At 48.7% G+C, this 11,642-nt stretch overlaps 1 protein-coding gene across 1 annotated transcript in view; it reads right to left on the reverse strand.

Moving 5' to 3' along the window:
- Positions 1-11,054, reverse strand: part of cmtm6 (CKLF-like MARVEL transmembrane domain containing 6) — an 18,108-nt gene extending 7,054 nt beyond the window's left edge. The window contains exons 1-3 of the mRNA XM_042227987.1: positions 10,922-11,054; positions 9,096-9,216; positions 294-470 (exon numbers count right to left, since the gene is read on the reverse strand). Of these exons, the coding sequence (XP_042083921.1) occupies positions 294-470; positions 9,096-9,209 (291 nt within the window). The 5' untranslated portion in view covers positions 9,210-9,216; positions 10,922-11,054. The remainder of the gene's footprint in view (positions 1-293; positions 471-9,095; positions 9,217-10,921) is intronic.
- Between the last annotated feature and the right edge of the window lie 588 nt (positions 11,055-11,642).

Genomic DNA, 11,642 nt, shown 5'->3' on the forward strand with positions numbered 1-11,642 from the left:
CTATATCGGATTCATATCGGTATCGGCAGATATCCAAATTTATGATATCGTATCGGTATCGGACATAAAAAAGTGGTATCGTGCCATCTCTAGTATGTAGTGACCTGCTCCTCTAATGACTGCCGGTCGGGTCGTTATCGTAGTTTGGAGTGGGCTTGAACAAAGACTGTGCTCTGAAAGAGGAAGTGACTCTAAATAAAGCCAGACATGAACTCTGTTCAGATTCAGAAGCTCAGTGACCTTTCTCACGCGAGCGGAGAAGAGCGACTGAAACACAATCTCCAGGTTCTTACCACAGTGGGCCAGGCCTCGATGTGAATCTTTTCATGCAGCTTAGTAGAAAGGAGGAAGAGCAGCAGCAGGGTGAAGAGGAAGGCCGTGCAGCTGACGAACTCAAAGAAGTAGAGAGGAGAGCAGGTGAAGCAGCTGTCCACAGTCTCCTCCAGGATGAAGGCAATGAAGGACAGCACCTGAGGGAGAAACAGGAAGTCAGCACAGAATAGAAATACAAGTCAGGGTGGCTCCTGGACCACTCCTGTAGGCTTCATACATCAAACGGTCGGCGTGTTAAAGCGAGATGTTCTCCTAAACTAGAGCCCGACCTGTGAACACTACTGTGAATCTGTCACGGCCTGTGAAACCACGGCCGCCACTTACTCAGGACGGCGCTGTGCAGAGATGGACCTGCAGGTTCACCAAGTTAAACCTGAGTCTTACAATAAAACGTGTCGTTTCAGTGGACCGGCCCACTCAGGACCACAGTGGGCTGCAGTTTGACATGATAACAATAATGATTGTTCTCATATTTTGTCAGACTTTTCCATGATTATGAAGAAATAATTGCATAAAATGTTATTTTGTTTCACTTTTCCCGCTGAAAGCTTCTTCAGCAGCTCACTTATTCACCAGGCGCCAACAACGCTCCTTTGATTCGTCAGTTTTATTCTGCACGTCTGCTCCCGGCCTCGAACGCTGCAACTACGACACACGGGGAGAAACTGACCCGACAGTCACCACTTCCTCTTCCTGTAGGAAACAGACCTCCAGCCTCTGTCAGCTGCTGCCCCGTGTATTCGTCCTCTTGTCTGAGACGACGGCAGCTTATTTGATGAAATGTGACGTCTCCAGTCTGAGCGGCTGCTGGCAGTTTCAGGCCGGCGTGGCGACACAAAGGCGCCGGCTCTGCTGCATTTCATTAGAAGTTGTGGTCGAACCGCTCCGACCGCTCTGCTCTGTGTGGGCGGCAGCAACAGCGATTGCTCCACACCAGCAGCCATCGCAGGGACGAGCACATCTGAACCACCACAGCGGCGAGACCACGAGACCGTCACCCAGCAGGAGTCGATAGGAGCGCTTCACCCCTCAGACCCCCTGAGTTTGGGGACCTGAAAGAGCAGGCAGTGCGAGCCTGGGGAGGGGGGGATGTTTGGACTACAAACATGGAGGGATTTGTGGTTGAGCTCTTCCAGGCTCCAAACACTCGACTTTGTTTTTATAAAGAAATACTCGTGTTGTGAATGTAAACAGACCTTTAAATGACTCAGAGAGCAGCGCAGTGCAGGAGGAGCTTCCTGTAACCGCTGAAGGAGGAAGTCAGGACCACACCAACTCTCTGACCACTTATCAGGACAGGAACCTTAAGAAATGACACTAGTGTGCTCTGATTGGTCCAGATGTAAGTACACGATGTGTCGAATGCACTCTCGAGAAAGTCCAAGCCTGCCAGATTTCCTCCGTCTGAAACGTTCGAGGAGCGTGTCAGAGCCGCACACCTCCTTTCTGCAGGTGATGCCGTCCCGTCGGCTTCTTCACACCACGACCTCCGGGTTCGTAGGCGAGTGTGGAGCAGCTGGGACGAGACGGCAGCTTCAGGCCTGAGGCTCTCTGCAGAGCCCTCCCTCTGAGCTCACGGTGGTTGGAAGGTGGGACATGAGATGACTGAGAGCACGTCTATGTTCCAACGCTCACCCGTGGTCATGAGGTAGTTCGTAAAAGAATAAAATCACGAGTAAAGCTGCAAAATGAGCATAAAGACAGAGCTGAGAGTAGAGTCGTCGCTCGTCCAGACCCAGGAGATCGTCACGCCGACAGATAAGCACCAGGATCCAAAGTCGGGATCATCAGGAACCAGGAGGAACAAACCAGCGTCTGTGCACGTGTGCAGGGATACTTTCCTCTCGCTGTCGCGTGTTTGTCCTCGTGGTTAAACCGAACGCCAGCCTCTGTCTCCGTTACAGCGGCGAGTTTAACTGGAGGAATATTCCATGTTAAAGTGAGCCTCAGCTTATAAAAAGGCTTTGTGCTTTTCTTCAGACAGACGAACCCAGAACCACAGAGCTAGCAGCAGACCGCCTGACGTCAGCGGGCCGAGAGCGGCGCCGATACTTTTATCCTTCAGTCAGCAACACCGACATGACTCATTCTCCTTCAGTAATCTGATTACATGTTCTGTACCACCAGAACATTTTTAGAGACGCATATTTCTTGGTTCTAGGAGCAGAAAACGTGAAACGTGAGAGAATCTGAGTGACTTGAGTGTTTCTGTAAATACTGCCACTGTGTTTGTGCCCGTCACCAACATCCTGCACGTGCTGAGTGATCTGCTCTCACTTCCCTCACTACGTGGAACTATACGAACATAAATATGCAAAGATTGAATTCCAGCATCGCTGTCATCAGTCAGGCTGCCGCCACCGTGCTGTTAACATTAATCTCCAAGTCAAATCAGAAAGGCAGCGAGTGGGTGCAGCGTGGAAATCAAAAACCTTCTCGTGCACCTCTGCTGTGTTTATGTCTGTAGAAGACCGTGTGTCCGTCAGCGCCGGTGACGGACACACGGTCTTCTACAGACATAAACACAGCTCCTCCACGTGTCCAAGCTGGTTTACTTTAGGGAACACAAAGAGGCGACTCTGCAGAACAGGGCGGGCGAAAACGCTCTCGCCCTGGGGCGGTAATGTGGAACTCCACGCTGACCGCTTCGTCTCACCGTCGATGTACAACCTCAAAAACAAATCTGAGGTCTTAGGGTTGGAAACTCGCATGAAATTGAGGTCACCTGGAACAGAAAGTCGAAGTTTGCTCTGATTCGAGGCCTGCGGTGAAGCTGCACTCACTGAATGTGATGCACACAGAGTCCTTTTGTCCCACAAAGATCCTGAAACATGACAAACTGCTCAGGTCACCTTGATGGTCCCTCCTGTTACGCTTTAACGGGGTCAAAGGTGAAGCAGCGTTCAGCGTCTTTGCTCGTTTCAGAGCTTTACGCTCCACTAAGCTTCACTACAAAGAGTCCAGCTCCTCTCAGTGTCTCAGACGTGTTTTGTTCTTTATGCTCCTCTTTCATCAACGCTTTAAACAGCTGCAGTAACTGCATCGACACCCGGCTGCGCCTCTGCGGTCGCTCGTGTGAAAAACAGCAGCGCTTCTTGTCCTTTCATCTTGCTGTAAAAGCAGACGTCTGATGGTGTTGCAGTAATGAAAACACTGAACGTTACAAACGCGTCACTCATGAAACGCTGGGTTTTAGAAACCTACACAGGCCAGCGTGCACACCCTGAGATCACCCCGAGAGACTTCCTGTTCAGCACGGACAGGTGAGACGTGACCCGGCACGAATCAGCTGACTGGGGTTAAACTCACCACAGGAAGTCACAGTGGGAATCCCGCACGAGTCTACAGTGAAGCTGCTGTTAAAAACTCACCGGGACTTCCTGTCTGCTTCACAATAAACTTATTTAGCACTGAGACAGTGGAAAGCTTTTATTGTGAAAGCACCTGGAGAGGCAGGGATTGGAGCGGGAAAACAGCAAACGCGCTGCTTTAACCTTCAGATGACCAGGAGGCGCACGTGTGTGTTTGTTGGCGATTCTCAACTTTCAGAGGTTTTTATATTTTTCTAACGTGATTAAAACAAAGACAATAAGCAGCAACATGACGAGGATCTAAACGACTTATAGGATTTATGCCCAAAACGGATTAATGTCAGAGATTGTTCCAATCTCTCACAGCTGAAGGGAACAGAAACACAGCGTCCTCCGCCTGCAGTGGTCTACATCCACCCAAGCACTCAGCTGTTGTAACTACACCTCTGTGGATGAACAGGCTGGAGGCAGACGGCACATGCATGTGGTGACTGGGGTTAAGTGTAACGCAATGCTACATACTGGTTTTCAAACCTGCAGTTATGAGGGGCAGCCAATCAGAAGTTTAGATGGACAGAGGCTGAGTATGGACATAAACATGGATTATTTTGAGCTGTGACTCATGCAAAGCTGCTCTGGTGGAGCCCACATGGAAAAACATTAACCTGGGCCTCCTTCAGTCTGTGGCTTTCAGTTTATTTTGCAGGAAGGTTTCACAAAGATCTGACCGCACATCCTCTTTCTGCCCAGCACCCACCCGCGCCAGCTCCCTCCAGACTCCCGGGGCCGGATGCAGGCGTCGTCCTCCCACCGAACACCTCACTGAGCTGTTGCAACAGCAGCTCTGAGATCTGCTAACGACAGCCAAACTGACCGCTCCACAATACTTTCACTTCCCGTTCTGCAGCTTCCTGAAGAGCTGCTGGATGAGGAAGATCCAGTCACAGAGAGGTCACACACAAACACAGCGACTGGTTCCCTCGCACCACGGAGCACGGCTAACCAATCCATCCCGCTCCTCACCGTCCGGCTGCTAATATGCATTCATCCGTCCTGAAAACAGTCCCCAACAAACGAACCTCCACTTCCTGTTTTGCTGTTAAATTCTGTGTCTAAAGTTTGTGATGTAGAAGCCGCCGAGCCCGGAGCCCAGAGCCACAGACTGGCTGAGTGTGGAGTCACACTTCAGCTAAGACAGAACCTCCACATTAAAAGCACCAAAGCGACCTCATCCCCGTCTCCTGTAACCAGGAAGTCAGACTCGTTTGGTCATCATTGCACCTGCACACGTGTGGTACATGCAGCGGCCTGCAGACACCACGGCACGTTCCTCGACTGGCTGCTGGAGGTCAGAGGTCAGATGCAGAGAGAGCGCTGCACCAGAGTGAGTGGTCCTGAACAGATCGCAGACGTGTTTCCAAACATTCGCTAACTGCTCTCAGTGAAACTGTCGGTAACTTTTGCCATATCGCTGCACAAAAGCAACAGATATACATTTCTCCCTAGCAACCAGTGGTTGCCATGCAGCTCTGAGAGCAATAAAAGCGTCCTCACTCCGGTGCACACAGGTCAGGACATACACATGAATGTGTTTACCACCTGTGTGAGTACGCCGCCAGATGGAATAGTCTCCGCCCCCTGCTGATGGGAGAAAATGGACAGAAACATGAGTGTGCTTTTGTTTTGCTGTGTTTGAATATCTGCTTGATTCACTGATGCAGCAACACTTTTAAAAAGTCAGCTTAAAAGCAGCTGACGCAGATTTCGCTTCTTGTTTTTGGAACCGTGGTGTGACATTCACAGAGGTCAGCGCGTTTCACGCCGTGAGTGTTTCCGTGCAGTCGTTCGGTGCGTGGCGGTAACACGGTTTATCTAAGAGCGCCTGACTTCAGCAGCAGGTTTTGTGTTGCTGTCGGCTGAGACTAGTGCTGGGCCATATCACACCGTTCACAATAACACCGGTGTAATGTTGGGCAACGATAAGAAAATGAAACATGGCGATAGAATATGGGTAAAACGCGCATGTGCAGTGCCTTTGTTTACATACGCACATGGCGGCGACGCAGAACGAGAAGAGCGAGAGCGGATCGTTGAATGAAACCATGAATCAGAACTGGTTTGTAAAAATGCTGCAGCTTCACTGGTGTGGAACTGGTTTAGCTTTCGTCCGTCAGATACACAACAAAGCACTATTTTTGGTAGCGCATGCTAGCGGGCCGTCGTTATTACCATGTTGTTTGGAAAATACGGCGCACTTAAAATCATCCTTTGATTCTTCTGAAAGTCGACAGAGCCCCTTATAATCCCGTGTCCTTATGTATGAACTCTGGTTGTGTTACTGACCTCGAAACGATTTTATGTACACGGCGCTCGAAAATCTGTCACATGTTTCAGTACGACTTTGCTGAGCTACGAAGCCGCACCGCTTGATGGATTGTTGGAGCGTTACGGCTGTCGTAGGCGGAGCCTCGCGGAGTGATACGTACTGTGCTTCAACATAATGTTACTGTACTGTGTGTGTATAACCTCTTTTTAAGTGTTGTGGATGTTATACATGGTTATGCTGAGGATGTGTCGGCCAGTTTCCACTGGAAACGCCTTTTGGTTAAACTGTCAGTGAGGAATTTGCACTGTTACATGTTTATATAACTTTAATGCAGATAAAAAACAGCTGCTTGTGTAAGTGAAATAAATGGATGTTTTTTGCACTAGTAAAGTTGTGGAGTTGTATTTTGTCTCGCATCAATTATATCGTCAGTTATATCGTTATCGCAAATTTCCAAATGTACATCGTGATAAATATTTCGGTCACATCGCCCTGCTCCAGCTCAGACGACTCTTCGTCTGTAAAGAGCGCAGCCCAACTGTTAAAGAGGCGGCACCACCGGGGTTTGCAGATCCAGCTTCATGTCCCCCAGTGTTGTTGTGGTAATATCACCGCTGTGTACATCATTACATACATGTACACAGGCGCACGCGTAACTCTGCTCTGCAAATGTTTGGTTTCTGAAGTACTTCGTACCAAATAGACGAGCAAATAATCAGCAACTCTTGTTGTTGTCTGTTAGTCTGCTCGTCTCCCAGGACGGTGGGGGTGCTGCCGTCCACCTCCGGCTGCTGGAATACGTGTGACTGAAGAGATGTCAAAAACCACCACAACATGAACTGGATCAGAGGGGGAAACACGGGACAGGATGTGCTTGGGCGAGTTAGTTAGCAGCAACTGAACTTTCACAATAAGAGCGAGGGGATCCCTCGTGAAACAAGACTACGCTGATGACAGATCCTTCCTTTGGAGTTATTAAACACGAGCAGGTCAGTGCTTTGTGAGGTCAAAATAAGACACATCAGCTCTGTTCAGGCCTCCGTTAAACATCTGGTTCCAGCTGCAAACCCCGTTTTAAACAGATCTGCAGGAGAGTGGAGCAGCTTCCTGTCTGATTACTGGCAGTGGACTGTCAACGCGCCACAAACTGCGGAGGCATTTCCTGTGCTGAGCAGCCTGAAGGGAGGCCGTGTGAGGAGCGTGCTGCACATCCTAAACAAACTGAGGTGAAAGCACAAGTGCACCTGGTTTAATCCTGAAAGGTGCGCAGAGTTGTTTTGGTCTCGGTCCAGGAGGATTTGTCCACAGTGATGATATTATTGTTGGTTACCTTCATCACTCCTCGCCTATTTTAGCATGTTTGCCTGCCAGGACATTACAGCATCACCTCACCTGCATGGATCCAGCTCAGCTGTACAAATGCTCAGAGTTACAAGTCTTTTTTAAAAGCAGCAAACAAGTCATCATCATCATCATCGTTACAGACTGGTGATGAGTGCAGACTGTGTAATTTAGAACCAGTTCTGGATTCCTGTCACCATTTCTCACACTCACAGTGTTTCCTGTCAGTCAGCTGATGGTCGTAAGCCTGCAGAGACTCGCAGAGGATCGACTCTGCAGCCGGTCGCTTTCGGTTTTTGGGGGGTTTCCACAGTAACGACCCTGAAATGAGCTGAAACTAGAACAGATCCTGTCAGCTACACAGCTGGGCTTGGCCACCAAGACATCACTCGTCACTTCAGGTTGTTTTATACGGTCCAGCCTGCAGATGTTTAGTGGTCACTTTTCTCTGGGCTGTACTGTTATGATCTGCAGAGCCAAGGCCCCGCGGGCACGCCTCGGGCCCCGCGGGCACGCCTCAGGCACGCCTCGGGCCCCCTCAGGCACGCCTCGGGCCCCGCGGGCACGCCTCTGGCACGCCTCGGGCACGCCCCCTCAGGCACGCCTCGGGCCCCGCGGGCACGCCTTGGCACGCCTCGGGCACGCCTCGGCACGCCTCGGGCCCCGCGCGCCTAGGCACGCCTCGGGCCCCGCTGGCACGCCTCGGGCACGCCTCGGGCCCCCTCAGGCACGCCTCGGGCCCCGCGGGCACGCCTCTGGCACGCCTCGGGCCCCGTGTGTTTGCATGTGCGTTTCTTCACTGCTACTCCTTCTGTAGCTCTGACATGTAAAGAGCTGAACTCTGTTTCACCAACACTGAGCTGCAGGAGAACCTGAGTGTTTGACTCTGACTGAGGATCACTGCACATGTGCATAATTCATGGAAGTCACAGCGCAGCAGCCGCTGCATTGTTTTCCTGCACAGTGGACGGTTACAGAAACATCAGACCCACAGCAGAGTCAGATGTGAGGGAGCAGAGACAAAGAGTCTTTTAAGACATCTGAGGCAAAGTTTCAGCAACATGTCAAACACAGTTTCAGCACCTAAATAATGAATCTTTCCTCTCAGAAGCATCAGAAACCTGCTCTTCTGTCACAGCTTTCAGACTGAGCTACTGTTCGCCACACCGGACAGGAAACTGAGCACCTCTGCACAGGAAGGGCCCGGCGTCTTCCTGCAGGGGCGCGATCCTCGCTGTTAAAGGAAGTTTAAAGAGCGCGTGCAGGTCGGGCCAGAGCCTGAGAGCGATACAAATATCGGAAACTTACTCTGAAGGACGATTTAATCATTTACCAACATTAATGTTTAAATAATCCCAATCTCAATAATTCTTATTCCAACTAAATATCATTGATTTCAAATAAAAACAACTTTTAATTATTTAACTTTAAATCTGAGGAAGGTGGTGATTTTTTTTAACTGAATATTTTACTTGAACAGTTTTAATTGAAGGTCTGCAGACGTGCAGCACACAGAGGACACTGATGATGGCAGTGTCAGCTCACAGAGCAGCTCAGTGTAATCCAAACAAGGAGTGAAAGAAATGAAGCTTAGTTTCAGCAGACTCAGACTTTTACGACACACCTGCAAACACACGTTTAAGTTTCAGCCAATGAGCTGAGACGATGAGGAAACCCTGAAGGTTTCACACAGTTTGTGTGTTTGCAGGTGTGAGTGAATGCTAAACGAAAGCATCTCATTGGCTGATGAAGAGTCACATGAGTCTGAGCATCTTTGAACTCACCACTTCAACGACTTTTAGGATAAAGCGGTTTCTGTCCAGGTGGGCCGAAGGGATCAGGCAGAAGCTGTTTCCGGGGTTTGGGGTCGTGGTGGGAGTATAAACTGATTCAGCCATGATGGAGCTGAGAGAGAGAACAGAGATGCGTCAGATCACGAACACCACACACTCATGGTTTCTGCTCTAAAAGGGACAAAAAGCTGCAGTGCTAATATTTCAGAGCCATAAATGTCACTCGAATCTCACACCAGAGGCCGGCAGCACGAGGCGGGACCTGCGGCTTAGAGGAAACTTCAGGCTTACCTGGACCGTCAGGTAAACCTGAAAGGATAACCGCAAAGATGCATCACCATGGCAACATATGCTGCTGCCCCAACCTGCTTCATTCAGCGGAGTCGGTAAGTTCCAGCTCAGCAGGTTTCATATAGAAATTCCTTCAGCACAAAAACTGCTAAAGAATCCAGACGTGGCACTTTCAAACACACTTCAAGTCAGGCGTGCTCAGCATCAGTTACCATGGTGATGGTGAAAAGAGGACTGGAAACCGTGGCTTTAAGCTCGCTAACCGTTAACCTCGCTTCGGATCTGCCAGCTCTCAGGACAGCAGCGTTATTAAAGCTCCTCCCACCATCAGAGCAACAGCCTCAAAGTTCACAAAGGAGGAGAACCGGAAACCACATCAACACACAGTCCGCCTATTCAGGGGGTCAGGGGTCAAAGCTCACGTCACTCAATCCTGGTTTACGTCACATTCAACGGGAGACGAAGTCATTTTAGAATATCTCAGATGCTCGCCCACTTCCACAGGAACCACGTGACCACCTTTAAAATCCCACCAACAACAAATAATAGTGATAATAATACCCAGCTGCACCTACACAGCAGGTGGGGTTACAGGCTTTTAAAACGCTGAATGAACGTGAAGTTAAAGCTGCTGAGCAGAAAACTAAAGCAGTGATTTGGATTTAAGGACAGATGCGATGTATTCATGTCCAACGATGGGAAATCCCTGTTTCAGAGCAGCCGGAACACAAAGTCCACCTTAAAAACAAACAGTGAAAGAAAAAAGCTCAGCTCTAAATATGGCGTCAGGCTCGTTTGTCTTCATAAACAGCAACAAGGTCGACATGACGTCACGCAGTACAAATGAAGTGAAAAGCGCTGAAAGGTCGCTGAATGTATTTCTGCACTTCAGCCTCCGTGGAGCTTCTCCGTGGAGCTTCTCCGTGGAGCTGCGGGGACATTTCAGATCAATTTCTCATTTTCACAGGAGTGAAAGCGAAAGTGATCGGGGCAGGTGAGCACAGCTCAGGTGTGATAAGAGCAGTTTATGAAGCCATTAGTCGGCCATGTTTGAACCACAGCACTGAACTGCAATGAGAAATGGTGATAATGAGCGAGTTTGTGATTACAGACAGCTACAGGTCCAGTCAAAGAGTGTCCCGACAAACGGAACACACGGCACGCCCCTACTCTGCAGATTATTCGGTGATAAACCAACTTTTAAGCCTACACGGCCCGCGATCAAATACACGAGAAGGACGAAGAGGCTGCTGCCGAAATGAAGAGCGGCTCGGTCACTAAATATGTGAAGATTCTGCGATGATTTTAATTCAGCGCTTTTCTCCAGAAACGACCCTGGAAAATAAAATTGACCTAATTCTGAAAGAAGTCTGGCGTACGTCGCACTTCCTCGTGAAACGGACGCGCAGTGGGCTTCGTATTGACTTTTGATGGTGGCCTGAAATCTGCGTAACGTAACCACTAAAACAGGAAGTGAGGATAAAGTTTGAAGTCGATAAAACGCGAATGTTCAGAAACAAACTCACCGTTCAGTTTTCTGCCGCTGAGGACGAAGATAAAGTTTCCAGCTGTAAAGTTCAGACTCAACTCGAAGCCGTCTTCCTCTCTAATATTACTCAAACTTCCGCATTCTGCCCTGCCGTGCCTAACACACCGGGAAGATTTCCAAAGTAAAGGTGCTCAACGCTAGTAACAAGGAAAGAGTTTCAAACAACCAAAATAAGACAGAGAGGCGTGAAAAGGTGACACAATACGTGAAAAGAAACAAAAATGAAATGAATCTTTAAAAAAGGTGACAATAAAAGGAAATAAAGTAAAATCAGAGAAAAGTAACAAAATAAAACAAAGTGATCAAAACCAGAGAGTGACAAAAATTCAGAAAAAGGAAATAAAGTTAAAGAAGAGGAAAAATTGAAACACAATAAGATGTCAAGTATAAATAAATAAGGTGATAACAAGACAATATTAAGACATGAAGAGGCAAAAATAAGAAAAAAACACTAAGACAGTGTCTGCGACAAGGAAGAAAAACAATGGACTCGAACAAGAAACATGTTACCAAAACACAAAGTGACCAAAAACAGATCAACTGGACCAAAACAGCATTCAGCACAATAATAATAATAATACTAATAGGTTCAATAAACTTGCTTTTAATAACTGTAAACCATCTCTGCCATCAACTGTTGAAGGTGTTTCTGGGGCAGATAACATTGCAGCATTATGGAGACAGCATTACAGTGCGTT

This window comes from Haplochromis burtoni, unplaced genomic scaffold, assembly GCF_018398535.1.
Source record: "Haplochromis burtoni strain Fernald_Lab_line unplaced genomic scaffold, NCSU_Asbu1 Contig_295, whole genome shotgun sequence".
NCBI classification, from domain to species: Eukaryota; Metazoa; Chordata; class Actinopteri; order Cichliformes; family Cichlidae; genus Haplochromis; species Haplochromis burtoni.